This window comes from Ixodes scapularis, unplaced genomic scaffold, assembly GCF_016920785.2.
Source record: "Ixodes scapularis isolate PalLabHiFi unplaced genomic scaffold, ASM1692078v2 PGA_scaffold5__190_contigs__length_132052651, whole genome shotgun sequence".
NCBI classification, from domain to species: Eukaryota; Metazoa; Arthropoda; class Arachnida; order Ixodida; family Ixodidae; genus Ixodes; species Ixodes scapularis.
Window position 1 is genome coordinate 92,055,591 of NW_024609880.1, and position 20,883 is coordinate 92,076,473.

General features: G+C 45.0%; 1 protein-coding gene across 2 annotated transcripts; it reads right to left on the reverse strand.

Moving 5' to 3' along the window:
• Positions 1–3,220: 3,220 nt before the first annotated feature.
• LOC120843583 (4 kDa defensin) lies at positions 3,221–6,321 on the reverse strand. Of its 2 annotated transcripts, none has more exons than XM_040214987.3 (4): positions 6,169–6,321; positions 5,695–5,783; positions 5,515–5,574; positions 3,221–3,437 (listed from the first exon to the last, which is right to left on the reverse strand). In XM_040214987.3, exons 2-4 carry the CDS (start codon positions 5,735–5,737, stop codon positions 3,316–3,318), a joined length of 225 nt encoding a protein of 74 aa, XP_040070921.1. In that variant the 5' UTR covers positions 5,738–5,783; positions 6,169–6,321; the 3' UTR covers positions 3,221–3,315. The 2 variants fall into 2 exon arrangements, with proteins under 2 accessions (XP_040070921.1, XP_040070920.1); XM_040214986.3 differs by having other exon boundaries at positions 5,695–5,779; positions 6,169–6,224.
• Between the last annotated feature and the right edge of the window lie 14,562 nt (positions 6,322–20,883).

Consider the following 20,883-nt stretch of genomic DNA (forward strand, 5'->3'; position numbering starts at 1 on the left):
TTGGCCAGGGCAGCGCAGCGGAACATGGGATTGTCAATCCATGTGAGGCTGTGTTATCGGAACGTGCAAAAACGCTGTTGATGAAGGGTCCTAAGTTTTGTGTCAATGTCAAGCCATCGCGCCTTGATGTTTTTTCGAATATCCAGACGGTCTCCAGGGCGATTGATGTTGATGAAAGACCTGCTTTTGTTGATCAGGCACTTGACCGGATGGAAAACCTAATGAAAGACGATTATCCAATTGAAAAGAGAAACTTTCGGGAGGTCCGGGTGGTTGAGAAAGAGTTGAAAGAAAAATCTTTACAGTTGTTGCAAACGGATAAGTCGGGAAGTTTTGCTGTGCTTCCGTTTCAAATGTTTAGAGAGAAGGCGGAGTGCACCATGAGAGGCCTATTTAATGAATCTGACAAAAACTTGACACGACTGAGGGGAGGTATTTGCAAAGAACTTAAGGAGTATGAATTCGACCAATTAGTCACTAGAATCAGAGGCGCACAGCGTTCAGAATTGGGCATCAAATTTTTTCTGAAGGATCACAAGCCGGAAATGCCATTACGTGCTGTAATCAATGAAAATGGAACGTGGCAGAAAGTTGTATCGGGGTTCATCCAGAAGGGGTTTTCTTTTGTGCCGTTGGCGAACGCGTTATCGCTCAGGAACACTGCGGAACTAATCGAAATTTTGGGGGAACATCACCATGAGCGTCGGTTTGTTTTTTCAATGGACATAAAAAACTTATACTATTCCTTGGAGAAAAATCTCCTGATGGAACGGGTCAAAGACCACCTGGAGCTAAATCTTGTAAGATTTCAGTCTGGAGCAGGAATTTCGGTTGACAGTTTTTTACGTATTTTAGAGTATTACTTGCAATCAACAGTGGTTGAGTACAGTGGACGAAAATATATTCAAAAAGAGGGGGTATGTATCGGGTCAGCGGTGGCGCCGATTCTGTCGGAGATTTATTTAAACAGTCTAGATTCCAGTGTGTTGAGTTTTCTAGGAGGAACGCCAGAGAACGTAGGTTTTGTCCGACGTTACGTCGATGATATTTTAGTGTGTACGGCAGAAGAAAAGCTGGGAAGAGATTTGGAAAGAATAGTCAGGAAGTCCGCACCAGAATTGGAATTTACGCTAGAAAGAGAGAAAGCTGGGAGCTTGCAGTTTCTGGATTTGCAGATTCACGTGAAAAATGGTATATGCTGGGAGTACGGAAAACTCATGCCGAAACCTATCCTGCCGCGCTCGAGTTGCCACTCCAGGACAGTTAAATGCGGCATTATTAGATCATTATTAGGCAATGCCTTAAACCGATCTTGCACACACTACGTTAGTAAGGCAGTGGAGAAGCAGATGTGTCGACTGAGGAATGCTGGGTTTTCGGGTGATAGCATAATTGGACAGATAAAAAAGATAGTTTCGGGAAATAAAGGAAGTCTAGAGCCCCGGCGGGGTCGTTGGGCGGTTATCCCGTACCACCATGACATCTCACACAACTTAAAGGCGTGCGCAAAGAAGTTCGGCGCCGACGTAGTTTTTGAGAGGGATTTCAGATTGGACCGGTTGACCCCATTTTTGAGAACACCCAACCAGTGTAAAAGGGCGCACAGAGAGAAGTCTACAGTATGCGCGATCGGTGTAGTGTACGAGATACCAATGAAATGTGGTGTCATTTATGTAGGTCAAACCAAAAGATGTGTGAATGACAGATTATCGGAACATAAAAGAAATGTAAAAAACAATGATACGAATTCGGAAATAGCTAAACATTTGAATGAATGTGCCGACTGCACTCCAGCCTGGGGAGACGTAAAGATTGTAGAAAAAGAAAACAACGACATGAAAAGATTAGTGAGAGAGACCATTAGAATAAAGACGTCTCCCGAATGCATCAGTCACACGTCCGTCCACTTAAGTTCGGAAGCCGAAAAATTTTTGCGGCTGACTGGTTTGAGAGAACCGGGATGACCTCGGGGTTTCACGGTGTGTGTGGGGGGATAAGGGTTCTGTCGGCGTCTTTGCGACTGTGTTTGGGAGAGCCGGAGTGACCTCGGGATGTCGCGGTGTGGGCTGTTGACACGGGATCTGTCGGCAACTTGGAGTTGGCGCCATCAAAATTGTTTTTGACTGGAATGTACGGGGGCTTGGGAAAAGGAAGAGGGAAGGGGTGGAGTTTTGGGAAAAGGAAGGGAAAAAGAGCGGGACGAGGGTGGCGAGTGACATATATGTTTGTCCTGTGAAATAAAGTTTGTAGCTGCGTTTGAGACTTCGTCCCTGTCGTTCTGTGTTTTGTCCCTTGTCCGTATCCCCAGTCTCGGGTTACAACTATGCTCATTTTTAATATTTCATTGATTACATTTTATTCGGTGTTTCGCTATTTCATTCTACCTCCTGGATTAATAGGTGCCCATGGCCTCACGTGTCAGATATCCCTCGCGATAGACTGATTGAAGAGCGTTGTTTTTAAAGTGTGGCATGGCTCTTGGCCGTTGCGCAAATATATCTCTCATATGCCTCACTGAACTGATAAGGGAGTCCCTGAACTAGATGGATCCCATGTAGCAGACAGGCGAAGACCGCTCTTTGAGATAAATGTCGTTTGAAGTTGAGAACCCAGACGGACACGCAACTCTCCGGTTCCAGCTTGAGTCACCACCAGCTTGATACACATCGCGGGGCGAGTTTCAAGCATAATATTATCCCAGCTAACGAGTGCAAAATTAGCCGATGAGGGCGCCAAAAAAGAAATTATAAATCAAAAAGCTTTGAGATAATATTTATGTATTTATTTATTTATTCACAATACCTTAAAGGCCCATTAAGGGCATTCCATAAGGTGGGACATTTAAACAGATACAAAAATAAAGAACACAACAAATAAGAATAATAGACAAAACTAATGTGCATGTGTGCCACTAAATTTTACACATAAAAGACAGTTGAGATTTACATAATAAATATATAATTTAATATATTACAAACAACGCAAATAATATATCATAGTAAACGAAGTAAGTGTATTTAGCGAGAGAAACAGAGTAGATAGAAGAAAAAAAAAAACAGGATAAGTTTCTCCCGAAACAGTGTGGTGTCAGTAATGGTGACAATGTATTCGGGAAGGTTGTTCAATGTACGGATGCTTCGTGGTACTGCTGAATCGATAGAAATATACAAAACTATACTCACGAACTCAAACGAGCTCTTTTTCCAAAAATAACGACAGATTGTGAAGCAACGTAAGGAGTTTATTGAACGGCCATCGCAAGGACGGTAAACGCGCCTCCGCACATTTGGGGTGGCATAGCAGCGTTGGTTTCTTCTAGTTGTGGTAGCATGTGCACGTCTGCTTGATAAATCCCGCGCAGTAACCTCCGCGACGTCCGATGCTCTGGCAGTGCCTGTGACACGCCCCTTGGTCGAAGGGACATCCAAAACCACGTCCTGAAGAGACACGTTTATATCGAATTAGCACAAATATTACATTTTAGAAAGCTCGCACATGTATATTGAACGAGATGCATAAAACTTTAATCATTCGCATCCGCTTAATCAGTCTTGGCAATACAAACAGCAATTGGTGTCGCCTCTCATAGAAATATTTCTATAAGAATGAACACGAGGAAAATGAAGTGCGCTTCTGTGCAAAATGAACCATTGAGCGTGATCTCTACCTTCCTCTTCGACGATGAGCCACGTAACGTCCAATTACCTCAAAATCCAAAGGGATAAGTAAGAAACAAAAACTTGGAAAATAATGTCATTTTGCAATCCACTCGAAACTTGAACAAAATCAAATAACGCTTTTTATAGGTAACTAAAAAAATCAAACTTCTTTTGTTATAGTGTGACGGGGATTGCTGAAATGAGAAGTTGTTAATAAAGCTATACTTAACATTTACAGTAATTCCTTTTCCGCATTGTTATCAGTGATCCAAAGGATGTTTAAACAATCTGCCACGTTAAAAAAAATCTAGTGGTAAAGAATCACTATTTTCTAACTACAATGATTTAAATCAAATAAACACGATATAAATAAAATAAACCTGATTTAAAATAAACATAATCTTTTTGACTAAACTTTTTTTTCTACCCTGGATTAAAAATTTAATGACAAAAAAATCTTTAATCTTTTTGCCATGTTTGCCTATCGCTGCGCGCTGCTCCCTCACAATTCTGAGAGGCTACCGACCTGAACCAACACCAACTAGAATAATCAAAGCTTGCACACGAGAATTTCGACGTCATCGCGGTGAGATCGAGCGAAGATAATTGGACACGAGCGCTGCGTTATCGCTCGGTTGGGTCTCGAGTCCAATCAACGCGCTGAAGTACGCTCGGCTTAGGGCTCGAGTCCAATGGCCGAGTTTGCGCCATCCGGCTGTGATGACGTTCCATGGATAAAGTATCGGGCGTTCGGAGGCCTTCGTGGTTCAGTAGTGTGTTGCATGAGCACTTTTTAGTTCTCTTATGAAGATGCGATCAAGCCCAGAAGTGCGGCCCAAGTAACAGTTCATAAATACTTGAGATATATGTAATAATACGTTGTGCATAAATACTAAAAAAACGTACACTTGTGCTACTACAGAACTAGATTCATGATTCAGCATATTCACATAATGACTGTGATATAGAAGCGGCCTTTTTTTCTTTTTGTTTGATATTGTCAAGACGTACTATACTTGTAAAATGATAACTGGCTTAATTTGATATGACGATTCACCAAATCGCTTTGAGAAAATCGAGAAAGCTATATGAACACAAATAAAATGGCGAAAATATTGTGTCATGCGGCGTATCGGACATTCGGATGACGCGCAGACTGGGAAGCTCTTTTGCTTAAACTTCCACAAATGTCCTTCATTTGATTCAGTTCAAATATATTCGGCGATGAAGAAAGGACGAAAACTTTCTGGTTTGAAGTGTTTCCGTCACTGTTGTTGGCTCCTTGAGTAGCTCTGAACGTTTGGAAATCGAACCTGCGTGGGCTCATGCGCGCACACTTTGAAGGTGAATCCTTTAAAGTCCTTAACCTGACTGCTAAATGCTGACGCTGCGGCAAATTGGTTGGATGCTATCTGATTTTGGTGTGCGGAGAAACGTAAATCATTCCAATAATAGATTTCTGCTTGCGGCCAGCTTTGTCTACTTGGATTTGAAAGGCTTTCTGAACAACCCTAGTAGCGGTCTGTGTGGTTGCGTTCCGCGCATGCTGAGAGCGACATAGCACATGGGCGGAACATCTGCGGAATATTAATATCCAGGCATAAGCACGGAAAATTGATTCGGTATTCTTTGTCTCGGTGGTAAGCACCCAAAAAGATTTCTGAGGTTACGATGCTACATAGAATAGCGCATAACGAGTGTTGTTTTACACTCAGTAGAAAATTCTGGAGCTTGGTTTGATGGAAATACTTGCAACAACATTGCAAAACAAACTATTAGCCCCTTCTGGCCTAAAAATAATTCTACTTTTCTGAATGTTTTTACATGTACAAATATTTGGGGCAGTGTAACTTACGAACTCGAACGTGAGCCACTTGGTTTTCTTCCTCTTGTGCGCTGGAAGTCATAAACGCTCCTGAAAAAGTTAGAAACATGCGGGACATTAGTTCATAGGGTTCATAACTCAGAGCTCAAAAAGCAGCTTCCCAGTTAACAGTTTAAGAGTTTAATGAATAATTACCGAAAATTCACTCACCAGCAACCAGAAGGGCGATCAAGGTAACAGCAATGACCCTCATGATTTCAAGGTTGATGATGCAGTGTTCTACTTGACCTGTGTTCTGCCTCGTCAAAAAAAAAATATTGATGATTGTTTAAATCGCCCTAATGATAACACAAAAAACTCCTAAAATGCGCATGATTAAACTGCTAGCTGATAATTAAAAAAACTATGTATCTATTTTTAATTATATATATAAATTTATATAAAATATAATTAAATATATATAATTTTATCTGGTAAAGAGCATCGCTTGACTAAAACTTAAACCAACTGAGATACATATCTCTGCTTTTATAGAGCGCGCGATAATGTTTGATAAATGGGATATTTAGATACGAAACCAAAAAGAAGGCATTCGCAAATTGCGTATTTGATAAATAGGGCACTTTTTTATATAAACAAAAGAAATCGCTCATTCAGCGGTTAAGTTTACAAAGATTGTGTTACCTTCGCAGTGTGCCGGGGCGAAAAAGCTTGTAGGCGCTCCAAGCGTTAGTGCGCTTTTTATACCCGTAGCTGTGTTCGAAGGTATGCGGAGCGTTGCCAGTAGCCGAACCTGGGGTTTCCCATGTAACAGATATGTTGAAGGTATCACGCGTCCAGGCAGATAAGACCTTCCACGCAACAATTTCTACTTACTCGGAATTCCCCAGTCGTTGACAGATGGTTGACTAGATTAAGGCACTATCTCGTCCGGCGCGATTATTTTATACCCAGGTAAGCAGCACGAGGGCTGAAAGTATACTCCTATACTTAGCTTCACGTGAAGTCCTGAAGCAGCCCACGTGACGAGCTGATGGGACCAAAAAGACAACGTGAAAAGCACAGAAGCAGCATGGTGTTTTCCATGTTTCTCTACGTATTTTATCATCGCTGAATCAATCACGAACAACATAGGCACAGTGGCTTGTGCTTTTGACGCTTCTTCATTGGTGGTTTTAGTTCGAAGCGTCAGCTGCATCTGGCCGTAAGCTGGAACAAAGTATAGATTCACGTTGCAAGCACACCGAGCTTATATTGACTGCAGCTACCGTTGCTATGCTTCCTATCGCCTACCATCGCAAAAGATGCCCCCCGCTCGCCCCTCCGGCTCGCTTCCCGTCGTTGAACGCACCACCGTTTTAATGCGAGGCCTGCAATGGTAACTGCTGTGTATAATACGCAATACGCATATTTCGCAGCAGATCGTCTAATGGCGCTCCACCATCCTCTATGGAACAAATTTTCGAAAGGACAATCTTGATGGTGCTTCAAACGACGTTTGGCGGACTGAAAGGGTGAGGGGGTACCACTTCGGCGGGAATTCCAAAAACTCAGCTAATCTACTAACGCTGACCTGGAAAAATGGCCTCATGCAACCATGTAGTTATTTTAATGTATGCTAGAGGTTCAGATAGCGCTGGCGTGCTGTTGTAAATTGTTGCAAGAGCGACCTGTCCAAAATTAATTTCCTGTAATGCATTCCTATGGGGTAACTCGGGTGCAGTTTTTGTTTTGTTTTCTGCGCTTGATAATAAGAGCCAATATTACGAATTCTGGTGTAATAAATAGGTTGAAACAATACTGTATCGCGCTAATGAAAATATTGCCCAGTTACAACGGTGTTGTTCCTCTTGTGGCAATAAACGCTGTGCTCAATAGCTTATCATAAGTGTTTATGTGCAGTGCTGAACACTGTTTGCGCGAGCACGGCTTCGAGGATGCAATGTGTGCACCTCCTGTAGTGGGCGAGAGTTTCTACGTTGGGGACGAGCGGGAACCAGCCCTTCCGTCGAATGGGTCAAGTCTCCGTGAGCTTTTGGGCACAAAGAAACGCCAGTTTTCGGCGCTAATCCCGCATCCACTCGGCCTCTCTTGCGTAGGGCCTGTTCGCTCCCCGCGCTTCGTAGCAGTGTTGTTGCTCGGGACACGTTTTTGGGGTTTCGGACTCTCCAACTCATTCTCTTCGCCCTCCCCCCTTTTCCTATACCACAGGCTTCCCCCTCTTTGCAAATATCAGCTGATCTTCCAAGACCTTATCTCTTTTCTGCAGGAATGTTTGTTGGCAGGTAAGACAACCACTAAATTTAGAAAGTAACTTGTAAATTGAGTAGAAGTTAGTCGGAAAAGTAATTAAAGTAAACTACTAATTATCGAAATAAAAAAATGAAAGCCGCTTACAACTCCCTGTAACGCCGAATTAGAGCGCAGCTCTTGAGGAGGAGGAGGGAAGGGCACCGGGGGGGGGGGGGTTAAACTAACCAGGGGGGGTCACGTTACCTTGGGGGTCACGTGACCCCCAATGCCGATGATGTCATCACTGACGTCACTGATGACGTCATCAGTGACGATGACGATGCGGGTACCGATGACGTCATTAGTGACGTCACTGATGACTTCACCAGTGATGATGAAGATGACGATGCAAATGTCGGTGACGTCATCAGTGACGTCGCTGATGACGTCATCAGTGATGATGACGATGACGATGCGGATGCCGGTGACGACATCAGTGACGTCACTGATGACGTCATCAGTGATGATGACGATGACAATGCGGATGTCGGTGACGTCATCAGTGATCATGACGATGACGATGTGGATGCCGGTGACGTCATCAGTGATGATGACGATGACGATGTGGATGCCGGTGACGTCATCAGTGAGGATGACGATGACGATGTGGATGCCGGTGACGTCATCAGTGATGATGACGATGACGATGCGGATGCCGGTGACGTCATCAGTGATGATGACGATGACGATGTGGATGCCGGTGACGTCATCAGTGATGATGACGATGACGATGTGGATGCCGGTGACGTCATCAGTGATGATGACGATGACGATGCGGATGCCGGTGACGTCATCAGTGATGACGATGACGATGTGGATGCCGGTGACGTCATCAGTGATGATGACGATGACGATGTGGATGCCGGTGACGTCATCAGTGATGTTGACGATGACGATGTGGATGCCGGTGACGTCATCAGTGACGATGACGCCATCGGGGGGTCACGCGACATCGGCGGGGGTCACGTGACCTCGAGGAGGGGGCCACGTGACCTCAGGGGAGTCACGTGACTTCGGGGGGTCACGTGACCCCCCACGAGGTCACGTGACCTTGGTGGGGGGCTCGCGCGGTGCATTATGGGACATTTCCCATGATGCACCGCGCGGTTACGCCGACGGCGACGGCGACGGCGACGGCGACGCCGACGCCGACGGCGACGCCGCTCAAGCCAGAAACGGGCCCCTAAGAGCTGCGCTCTAAAAGTGAAGGCCGTTTACAACTCTCTGTAACGCCGGATTAGAGCGCAGCTCTCGAGGAGGGGGAGGGGAAGGGTACCTCCCTCCTCCTCAACTCGTCATCCTGTGTGCTACTCCTCCCTCCGAGCGGCGTCGCCGTCGTTTCACGAGGGTCACGGGACGTCAGGGGGTCGCGTGACCTCACGGGGGTCACGTGACGATGACGTCATCAATGACGTCATTAGTGACGTCACTGATGACGTCATCATCACTAGTGACGGCATCAGTGACGTCACTCATGATGTCATCAGTGACGATGACGTTTACATCATCAGTAACGATGCGGATGCCGATGTCCTCATCAGTGACGTCACAGATGACGTCATCAGGGACGATGACGATGAGGATGCCGATGACTTCATCAGTATCGTCACTGATGACGTCACTGATGACGTCATTGATGACGTCATCGTCACGTGACGTCACGCGTCCCATAAGACACCGCGCGGTTACGCAGACGGCGACACCGCTCAAGCCAGAAACGGGCGCCTAAGAGCTGCGCTCTACAATGTAACTGAAAGTTTCTATACTCCTTAGAAAAGCAGTTAAACTACAGTAACTTGAGTAGAGCAGTTGAACTACGTACAAGTCTGCCCTAAACCAACCTTGTCGTGACAAGCCGTAAGACCCCCTTTTGACAACGGTCCGAGGCTTGAAAGATATTTATGGTGTCAGAGTCCCAGAACCATTCCTCCTGCGCTGCTCTAAATGTAAAAAAAATATACTTTTTTTTTTTGCTGTGTGTGTGTGTCGCGGGGGGGGGGGGGGGGTTACATGGGCACATAACAATTCAGAGTTTATCGGATAAATTACAAAAATTTTACCGGCGGGTCTATTTCGGAGTTTTTCGGATTTATCCGAAAACGCGGAGTTCGAATTATGGCGCGCTACACATTCAGAGTGCATAAGCCAGTCCTCCACGTCCTCATAGGTCTCGCCATGGAAGGTGGTCGGGGTCCGCTGGACGACGGGCAGGTAGACGACGGCGGCGGCGGTCGGGGCCTGCGACGACTGGTGGTGCACCGTCTACCTCGTTGGCTCCTCAGTCTAAGTTGACAGAAGTCTGTATTCGGGGTGTAGGCCTTGGATATGGCGACTTAATTGGGCGTCGGTAGTGCCTTCGTTGGGTATTCATGGGATTGGTGTCGGACTTGCACAGCGGGCCCTCGGAGGGGTACGCTGCAGGGACATCCGTTGCCCCACACCTCCTCCAAAATGTCCCGAATGACGAGGTGACAAAACAAAATATAACCTAGGAAACTAAAACGTTTAATGGGGCGAACTTGTGCCCAAAACAAGAAGAAAACAAAAGATGACGACAGAGCGTCGCGGGCGTCAAAGTCGGCATAACAGCAGGATTGAACGCTGGGGCGATACTGACTCCGACTCGCCACGCGGTGCACCTTTTTTACCTGTGCGGGTTTCCGGAACATTCGCCGCGTTGAACATTCGTTACTTGGTAAGACAAGAAAGTTCTCGAACTTGCGAGAATGACAAGTAGAAAGAATAAATAATAGAACATTCCGCTACCTGGAATAACCCAGAATATCCGCGCGACAGTCAAGCGCGGTAACCATTCGGCCACGTACGCGCTCAGTCAGCGACTCGCGTGGCAATATATCGAAATTTAGCATCGTTATCTGATGAAAAGAAAAAATACTGAAACTAAAGCAATTGTACATTTACAGCGGCAGTAAAGGGCATAGTATTGAGTACGACCCAAATCACAAGGATGATCCTTGTTATTATATTCTGAAGAGACAAAATGCATGCTCGTTTTACAATAGCAATGCACAGGACCACCGTAAAAGTCGAGTGGTTGCTGTCCGCTTCACTTCGCATCACATAAGTCGCGTAGATACTAGAACCCATTGAACCGCTATCGCGCACTATACCAACTATATGCATCGAATGACCACTTGTGCGATGTAAGCATGGACGCTTTACAAGAGCTTCCAAACCGTCATTCCTGAACACGACGTAGGATTGTCAATCAAATTAAGGGTAACGTTTTTCTAGTGGCGTTTTTAGTGAAACAATTTCTCGCCTTGCCGGCGACGGACAAATAGTCACTTATTTATCAGCATAAGAATCAATCATAATAAGAAATTTTCAGAAACAAACTGAACGGGAGATACCATGCCGAGGTCTAGTGTCAATCTCTCGCACTATACGTGACATAAAGATCCGCAGATACTTCGTTATACCGACGATACTGGCGTTGCTGCTTCTTTGATTTACTCTACGCGGTACATTGACCTGCTTGACCTGCTTTTGTTTAGTCAGGCCTTGATTTTTCTGCCTGGCAGTCACCAACTCCTTTCTTTCTAGATGATGGCACCCAAGGATTGATGGAATGCAGAGTGTCAGGACTTCGCGTGATCTCTGGCCCACGGCGGTTCTTCGAAGCTTCGTTCGCAGCAAGTGATCAATGTTCGACTTGTTAGAAACTACCTTTTGCTCCCGTAAGCGCTCTCGCGTCCACACTCCCTGTATCCAAACACGTATTTTCGCAACTCAGTTAGGGAGTGTTTAGAATCATTGTAGAACCCAACCCCTTGAGTCCACTGAGCAGCTTCCCGTCGAACTGCGCATGCGCGTTAAATCACGCTGTTATAAAACTCTCTTATTTCGAGCAGAGTTTTACTTAGAACAAGAGCATAACAAACCAAAGTTTTAGGTAAAAACGATCCGCTTACGATACACGAAATACGGCGTGACATGGATGCGAATCTGTGGACGCGTTTGTGGTGTCGTACACCAGCTTTGAGCGCGCGTTCAGCGAACGATTGCGGTGTCGAAAACAGAGATCATTCCTCGCCTCCAGCCGCGCTTCTGTCCGTTTCGACCTGAATGAGCATCCCGTGTGGTACTGGAATCACTACTGCGTTATCCACAGTAAAAGTCTCAGGTTAGCTGTCAGACTGCCCCCACAGCGTTACACCACTATCGCCATATACCAAAAAAAAAAAAAAAAAGAGCGGCCTCTCCCCATGTAGACACCCAGCCATAACTCCCAACATATTTGTTTTTTGTTTCCATTCAAATTATTTGAAACTTGCGAATGTGTGCGCGCGTTTATTTTATTTATTTGTTGGTAAATGTGGCTATCTTCCACTTGGAGGCTGTCGCAGGAGGGGTTGATAGAAAGCATTGCACGATAATTTATTCAAAAATGAATACAATCAAGGGTAGAAAATTTGCAATAGTGAAACGGAAACTCAAAAACAACAATAATACAATAAGAAACATATCGACGACTTCTGCGTGGAAAGGTGTTCTTCGTAAGTAGCGTGCAAGCATGGTTGTGATAGCAGTCCTGCTCTCCTCTCAATATCCAGGGTCCTTCGTGTTTGATTTATGGTTTTGCTTGGCTTGAGAATGCCGTAATCGCATTTACAAATTTGTTTCTCGTTGCACAGCAAAGCATCACTTCTGTAGATGTCTAGAGAACAACTTGTGTATAATGGTGTAATAAAGTTCCGGGAGCAATAAAAAAGAACAATTCATTTCGTCCAGGTGTGCAATTGTTATGCAAAGATTTATATCAAAGGGCTGATACAGAGCAGACTCGTACGACGTGCGTCAGATAAAAAGCAAACGCGTGTGCGACATCGAGATAATAAGCAGGCGACTGTCCGGTCCGTACAGTACCCGCGTGATATCGGCCGATACCACGTTGGTGGAGAAACGATGAAATTTTGTCAAGATCTTGCGGTTGATCTCCATGGCTTCACCTGACTTTTCATTAAACAGATCTTCCATTACCACAGAGCCGCCCTTTTTGTCAGCTGCTAGCAAACGAAAGTCACTCTCCCTAAAGTGTGAACCACATACCTCAAATTGAAGCCTTTCTAACCATGTGCTGACGTACGCACAATTGCGTCTAAATTTTCAGATATGCACCTTTCCTTGTATCGATGTGCCGCCTTTTGAGCCAAAGTTCTCACGAATCCAAGCCCGCCCATGGCACCAGGCACCAGGCTGTACTTGGGGCCTTTTTCCAAGAGACGGGTGACATCCGGTGGTGCAGAAGCATCTCCCAGAAAGGTGACACAGTCTGGTGATATGAATATTGTCTTCTTTTTCGGCCCCGACGTTCAGAGCCTAACCCAGGCAAATTTTGTGACCTGGGAAGCAAGTTGCAGATGCTCACCATATTTTCCGAAGGCCTCTCTTTTGGTGGTTGTATACCCAAGGCAGAGCAACTACAAAGCATCCCGACGTCTGCTTATTTATTCAACCTCTCCAAACAAAGTATCCTGCATATCCTTTTTTTTTTCTTTTGTGACCGGCCGAAGGTGTACACTTTCAAGAAGGCTTAGCACTTCAGGCGGGTTGAAGCTGTGGCGAATCGCGAACGAGTAAAGATTGCCGCCTGACACGTCGAGGTGGCAATCAGGTTGACATGGACGATAAGATCTGAAGGGAGAATGCGGTCGAAACACGAAAATAGGCTTGTTGTAGAAGAAATTATTTGGATAAAGATGGCTACTTGGGCTAGTTTGTTTCTCATTGTGGTGTAATACACCAAAAAGCACGGACGAGAACCTGGCTTTACCGAATAAAAAAACGAAAAAAAGACTTCCAAAATCCTGTCCACACCAAATGAAAAACAGTTTAAATTCACAGCTTAGCAGACTTGAAGCAGCAGGGTACCCGCTCCATGTTTTCCGAGATGTTTCCAAAACCTTAACGAAAAAGATTAGAAGAGGCAACAACCCAGTGTATGACAGGACTCTAAGGAAGGTGGGTATATCTGTCGTCTTGCACTACATTCACAAGATGTCCCAAAACCTGAAGAAGCTGGTCTATCTCTTTGACATATTTTTAGTTTTTCAGCACCCAACTTTTTTCGCTGAGTAAACATATAAGGTGATCGGCAGAGGACTCGGCTGTGCCACAAGAACCTGCAAAAAACATGTCACTAAGTTCCGCAAGTGCACCACTTACGGAATTCCCTTCTCATGTGGTAACCTGTACGTTGGCCAGACAGGAAAGTGCATCAGTGATAGGGAAAAAGAGCAAGCGTTGGCGACGGGACAGTCAGTCCCCGTCTGGCCAACTAGCAGTAAGCTGTGGCCGCTGCGAGTGCGGGCCCAGCTCTGAGAAGTGCAGCCCCAACTTTAGTAAAACCTGTGTCATCAGCCATTACAAAAAAAAAGATGCCGGTAAAATTTGTGAGTTTTTTTCTGATTAAGTCCCACCACGACAACTCTTGTGTAAGCGCACCCTCTTTGTCATTGTCCGATAAAGAATTCCACGATCTGAAGGAGCAATGAAGCTGGTACCTTCGGGGGTGTTTTAGATCATATCTAGGCATTCTGCCTAAAGACCCTATATAAGAGCTCCCTACAAATAGCGACACTCTTTGAAGCGCTGATTGCGTGACGGTGCAGGTTTTAGGAAGCAAATGACAGCGCACAGCTGAAGCTTGAACTGAATGCCGCCATTTTGTTCCAGCGGAATGTGCTTTGTCATTTGTGTTGGTTGTCTTTATTTGTAAAAGAAGTATGAAGAGACTTTAGTTCTGCCAAGTGTGCCGCTTTTAGCATCTTAAATATATACATATATCTTCCAAATAAACCTTTCAGTCAAATGTTACTCCGTGACTTGTCCAGTTCTCCCTTCGTTTTCGTCCGTGCTTTTTTAACGTATTACACCATGAGAGTATATTTATTTATGAACTAACGTATGAAAAAACTTAACGACCCAGACAGACCTCCTGTTTTTTAAAGCACTCAGTGATATTAGTCTAGAAAAAATCAAACTGCATTGAAATAATAAATAGCTATGTTTCAACGCACAGTCAAACATTAATAAAAATATCGGAGAACTTTCTGAGCGTACTGACTTACTAAAACACAGATTCTTTTCCGCAGAGCATTCGTGATTGGAATGAGCTGCCCGATCGATTTGTATCGATTTCCTACAGCTGGCTTATATTATGATGAATTAAAGCTTTAGCTGTTAAACTCTCCGGTTTTTCGGGAAAATGTTTATTTATGCTTGTTCTGTACAATTTATGAAGTGATTGTGCTTTTTCAAGCTTACAAAAAATTGTTTTAAGAAAGCCGTGAAAGCTACACTAATCCGATTTCTGGAGGTGACTTATACGGCCAGGAGGACATAATATAGGGGGCTAATCGTAACGATCAGTCATAAATAAATTATGTGAATTAACGTTTTAATTATCGAAAATAAACATATAGTTGTAATTAGAATCTTGCTAAGCGTCATTGGAAACAGCTGAATGAGTCAACACTAGAAAGACTTGGAGCACGTGGGAAGCACGATGGAGCTCTATTATTTCCACTCGTGCCTCGGGAGCAAGGCCATATGTGCGATAACGAGCTGGCACGGTTTTTCCGTCACTTATCATAGCACAGACATGTGCTCGTTCCTTAAAAAAATGTAATGGACAACAATTACAAATTACCGAGCCTTAAATGTAACGAATTACCATTACAAATTACTTTCGCTGAAAATTAACGCATTACTTCACTCGTTACGTTACAAATTACTTTCACATAACTTTTTCCGCACAACCATAAAATACAATCGAAACAATTTTGATATTTTTACGAATGTTCTGCAACACTACTTTTCGTTTCATATACGCCCATATTATTGTAGTCATTCTAAAAATAAATATTGTATTTAAGAGAAAGAATGTAGGTGCCGTGCGTTCACCTGTACGCTGACAAGGCACCGAAAGCGGCAATCACACCCGCCATCCCGCTAACTTAAGGCATCCGGAAATGATCCCTGGAATTGTGCAGACAAAGCTAGCGGTGCGCATGCTCAGTAGCAGCGTCAACCTCCGCTACGAGATTCGGAGCTAAAGAAGCGATCTAGGAGAGCTCCCGTTTGACTCGCGTGTTTCGCCTGTTATTCACAAGAAAAACTTGGTTCTAATGTTACAGTGTATAGCCAATGCAGAATGCAGGTGTCCCTTCCCACCTTGATGTATTTCCGTAGATTAGAGTTTGTTGTTCTTGCTGATAACAACGTGTGTTTTTTCTTTATTTTGGCAAACAAAGTGCGTATTGAAACTCTATGTTTCCGTTCTCCTAAATGACCTGAATTTTGAACATTTCATTACTATATGGTCATGGAGACGACGGACACTCCATGGCCGAAAACTCGACCGGTAAGAGAAAAGTGGTGGTTACGGGTTATCGATCGTTCATCGGTTCTCACTTTCATACCAATATTCGTAGAGGCCAGGAGAGGGAAGGTCATAGAGAGCGAGAGAAGCGGTGGCCATCGGTCTCACAAAGCAATAGAGGATCACACCACTTTCATGCGTTCTCTCTCTCTCTCTCTCTCTGTCAGCACTCCTTAGATAGTCAAACCCCCCTTTATGTTCACGGCTGTCTGTAAAGTGGAGAGTGGACTCGACCACCATGCCCAGACAAGTAAACTAAAAGAAGTATCGCCTGTAGCCTCTAAGACGATGCTCTTAGCCTCACACCGGGCGCTTTTCAGCCGTGCATCGAGAGCGTGCTAGAATAGAGTAGCGCACATCAAAGACAAAAAAGAATTCGACCCCCTCGCGCGAGGCTACATCATCTCTTACGCGAGTTGTGAATCCGCGAATCGACGGGATTAGGACCCGTGTTTTATGTCTGTGCAGGTGGCGAGAGACGTCGAAGAAGTTGCAAAGAGTGTAAGATACGGTGTAAGATACAAAAAAAAAAAAAAAAAAAAATACGAAGAGCTTTTTTCCGCCCGGGAGTAGAAGAAAAACGCTGTGGAAGGCGACGGAGAGCTACTCGGCGTTGTTTTACTTGATCTTGCTCTTTCGTATATTTGTACATGCCTTGCCCATCTTCTTAGTGGTTTTAGTGACCGCTCATCCGAACAATCGTGTTTTCTTTTCGGCTATTCTCCTCTTCTTGATGTTTTCTATTTTGCTGAACTGCTGCCTTTATGCTTCTGAATGTTCTGCTCGTATTGCTCCAGTTACTGTATTGCTCTTATTTTAGAAAGTAACGAGTTATAAAATTAATCTGTTACCAATATTTTGTAACGAAATTACGTTACAAATTATTTCAAAAAAGAAAGTAACGTAGCAATTACAAAATTACTTGAAAAAGTAACGGATTACTTCCCAAGTCTGCCGTAGCCCCAGCTAGCCTTGTTCCAGTTGCACAGGTGATTAATTTTAGCGCGCTACTGCGCTTTCTCCGGCGCTCAATATTTTTTTTTTCTACAAATGTCTGATTTTGTGCGTTTCGATGACGCTCAGAATGTTTAGGAATAAAAACCATATGTCTATTTTTACAAATTTAAAAAAAAGTTATTTAACAAATCTAGTACATCATTCTACTTATCGTGACGGTTAGCCCCCAACCTTTGTCCACCTGCTCGTAGAACTAACCTACACAAACCCGCATTAGTTTAGCTTTCATGACTTTTTTTTTCAACAAATCTGTTAAGCTTATGGATGAAGAAAGAATAAAGCAATTAAAACTGGGACAACACAACCACATCTTTCAACTAGCAACAGACGAGTAAACTTTCCACAGCGAGCAAACGACTATACCCAGGAGGGAAAGGGGGGACAAGGGGAGATAAAAAAACGTGAGGTGCAAGAGAGAGAGGTGGGTTTATCTCGGATTTAATAAATTCAACCTCAGTTTTCGGCAGCAGGAGGGAAGGGTTCAACACGTTGTTGTTTGCTGTGGTCATGGCGAATGACTATCTCCCTGCCAAATCTGCTGTCATGCCCCCCCCCCCCCCCCCCCCCTCAGGATTTTTGTTTAATCAAAGAGGGGATGACAAAGCGAACACGAACGGGCATTTATGACTATTGGATGATAGGAATCTGAAGAGGCCTTAGAAACTTCGTTGTGATGTTCCCGGAGTCTGTGATTGGTGCATCTGCCGGTCTGGCCTAGGTATGATAGCCGCAGCTAGAGGGGGTGGAGTAAACTTTCTTCTCTTTCCATGGAATGAACTTCTTTTCGTGTTTAACAGTGCAACTAATCGGAATCCGGTTGCTGTTGAATTGTTGACAGAGTTGCTTAACACGCATGAGGTACGAGAAGAAAACATTTGTGTCGAACTTTGAGGCAATAAATTTTATCCGGCGGGTTGAATTCTGTACGTGAAGAATGACAGCGAAGCTTCCAAAGGGAGAGCTCGTTGCACTTTTCATGCAACCCTCCCCCGCCCCCTTTTTTTTAGCATGATTCCCGCTGGGCGATGCAGGTATCAAATGAATAAATAAATACGACGTATATCTGGATACCCGGATATCTGGATGCCGGATATATGACTGTAGTTCAAAACTTGACCTTCGGCCGATATTGGAGACAATTTTCGGACGGCACTGGCACGACACTAGCCAAGTATTGCCGTGCTGCTTGGCTTATATTACCAATATTAGAAAGTTTTAGTGCAGTGTGCGCCAATGATTTGTGTCCCTCCAGGAGCCCGCTGCCTCGCACTGCGCATGCGCCGAACTTCTGCGCCTGCGCAGTGCGACGCCCCAAGCTTTTTGGGGGTCTTATATATATATATATGTGTGTGTGTGTGTGTGTGTGTGTGTGTGTGTGTGTGTGTGTGTGTGTGCGTAAAAATAAAGAGAGATTTTTTTAAAACAATATTGTCAATCTTAGAAGCCGCGACAGGACAGGAATCAAAAATAATATCACACAGCATGCACTTGCCGCGATGACACAGAACAAGAGTGTAGAAAATGACCAGCATTCGCAACATATCGGACGGCATGTCTTTCCAATCTGTGTCTGTGTAGGAAAAAAAGAGCTTGAATGCGTCGTTTATACGGCCCTATTGTTCCGCTGTGAGGCTTGGTGTGAGACTCCGTTTCACACCAAGTCCGACACCAGCACCCGCTAAGCGATCTGAGGGAGCCAACCGAGAGGCGGAAAACGTGCACAGACATAACGCTCGTTGTTTTTGCGCCTTCGCTATGCCCCTGCTAAATAAATCGCGCACAGAAAATGTGGTGCCATTCTTCGCTTTTTCTTTTTTGTTTGCGCGATCGGTTTGGCCGCTGAATGCGAACGCCCAAAAATACGGAGCGCCTGTAGGACTTAACGTGAAAAGTAGTATAGTAGACACAGGACAAACAAAAAAATAACAATTATCTATATCCTAAATATTTAGTAACTAGGCGGAATTTTTCATATATTTTTTATACATGAAAAATGTAAGAAAAGAAAAAAACTGGAACAGGATGGGTACGTGGATGGGACTCGGCCGATTCCTGCTCGAGTCGGCAGGAAGGGCGGGGGCGGAAGAGCAGAAGATACGAGGAGGGGTGGAAGGAGAAAGATGACAGATTGGGATCTAGATGTTCGCACAGAAGATGGATTTTCCGGGGTATACCATATAAGCGGGGACACGCAGACGACGAAACGACTGTCTGCGGTCTTGAAATGCGGAGGGGCGGGGGGGGGGGGGGGGGGGGCGGCATGGAACCTCTGCTTTTCATAGTAGGGTAGCCGATCTGGAGGGGGGGGGGGGGGGGGTGGAGAGCTGGATTTTTCCGAGGAGGGTGGAATAACAGAGGAATAAAGGATTGCAAGCGCAATCAGGAAGTTTAAAGTTTGGTAAGGAAGCGCGATACTACGCGAGTAAATGCAAGGGGTAGATAATGAAGCCACGTGAAAAATTATATAGGAACATTTAAAGCGGAAGAGCGTAACTGTTTCTGAACTAGGTGGCGCAAGCTACCCTTCGATACAAACGGCATTCATCCGTTCATTTATTCATCCTATGATAGAGGACATACGCTTGCTGGAAGTCTTCACGACGCCTCTCAAGAAAAAAAACGGACTCAAGAGAGACATCGCTGAACAGAAGCGGCAGACCATTGATGCTCATCATGATAGTTAGCCTACAAGATGCCGGAGCGAAAGAAAAACATTTGGATATAAAAAGAGAAGCAAGGTGGACTTGCGCTGTAGCGACCAATAGCTGATTGAGCGAACGATCTTCGACCCAATATAATCGGCGGAATATTGCCTTCATCAATGAAATGTCGATATGCTGTCGTGTTTCTAAGTAGCCTGCAGCGTAGCACCGCCAAAACCGCCCGTGTTTTTTTTTTTGTTTTGCTTAAAGTGCATTTTAATATGTATTACCACTTCACATTTACTTGTAGAGGCCACTTGGTGAAACACCTTCACGCGTGCCTACTGGGCTCTAGAACGCGTTCTGAGCATTTGCAGTATTGGGGAGGAGATCGAACAGTCGCGCCTCTAGCGGCACGCTTCAGCTGTGGGGGCAACAAACCGAATTTTCTTGTTTGTTTTTGATCAGCGATATCGAAGATGACGATTCGAAGGCCAGCATGGGTCAGAGCGAAGCGCTCTTGTCCAGGCCGTACATGACGAGGTTCGATTTCTTTGGTATGCTGTGTTAGTAAACACCGGGCTGTGGGGACAACAACCTCGATAAAGCGCCTCCTACAGTTCGATCTCCTGCCCAATAGCTCTCTTTCGCGGAATATCGGGCTTCCGCGCACTCGTCCATCCCAGAGACTCGGGATATGACGCCCGGGTGATAAGTGTTGGGAAGTCGTGGACAGAACAGAGGTCGTCCGGCACTTTTTAGTCAATGCGGGATAAACACGATGACGCGAGAAAGTGGCATCGAGTGAATGATGCCGCGGTCGCACCGAAGTCTCATGATATACTGTCGCCTGTGCGCCATCTTTTGCGAGAATCTCCGCCGATCACGTATGGCGAACACATTCTGCGGGTATTGAAGAGGGAGTTTTCCATGGTCCGTTTCAAGTTACCTAAGTTGGACCGCATTCAGCCGACGCTGCTGTCCGCCGGAGCTAATCAAGCAACATCGAAAATGCATCGTCACGGACGCTCAGAGCCTTTG

Bases quoted from the DNA above. Each gene is read 5' to 3' on its own strand.
- LOC120843583 (XM_040214987.3), bottom strand. From the start codon at position 5,737: ATGAGGGTCATTGCTGTTACCTTGATCGCCCTTCTGGTTGCTG. The intron at 5,575-5,694 runs GTGAGTGAATTT...TAACTTTTTCAG, and splicing joins GATCGCCCTTCTGGTTGCTG to GAGCGTTTATGACTTCCAGC. The intron at 3,438-5,514 runs GTAAGTTACACT...GTGTCTCTTCAG, and splicing joins AGTGGCTCACGTTCGAGTTC to GACGTGGTTTTGGATGTCCC.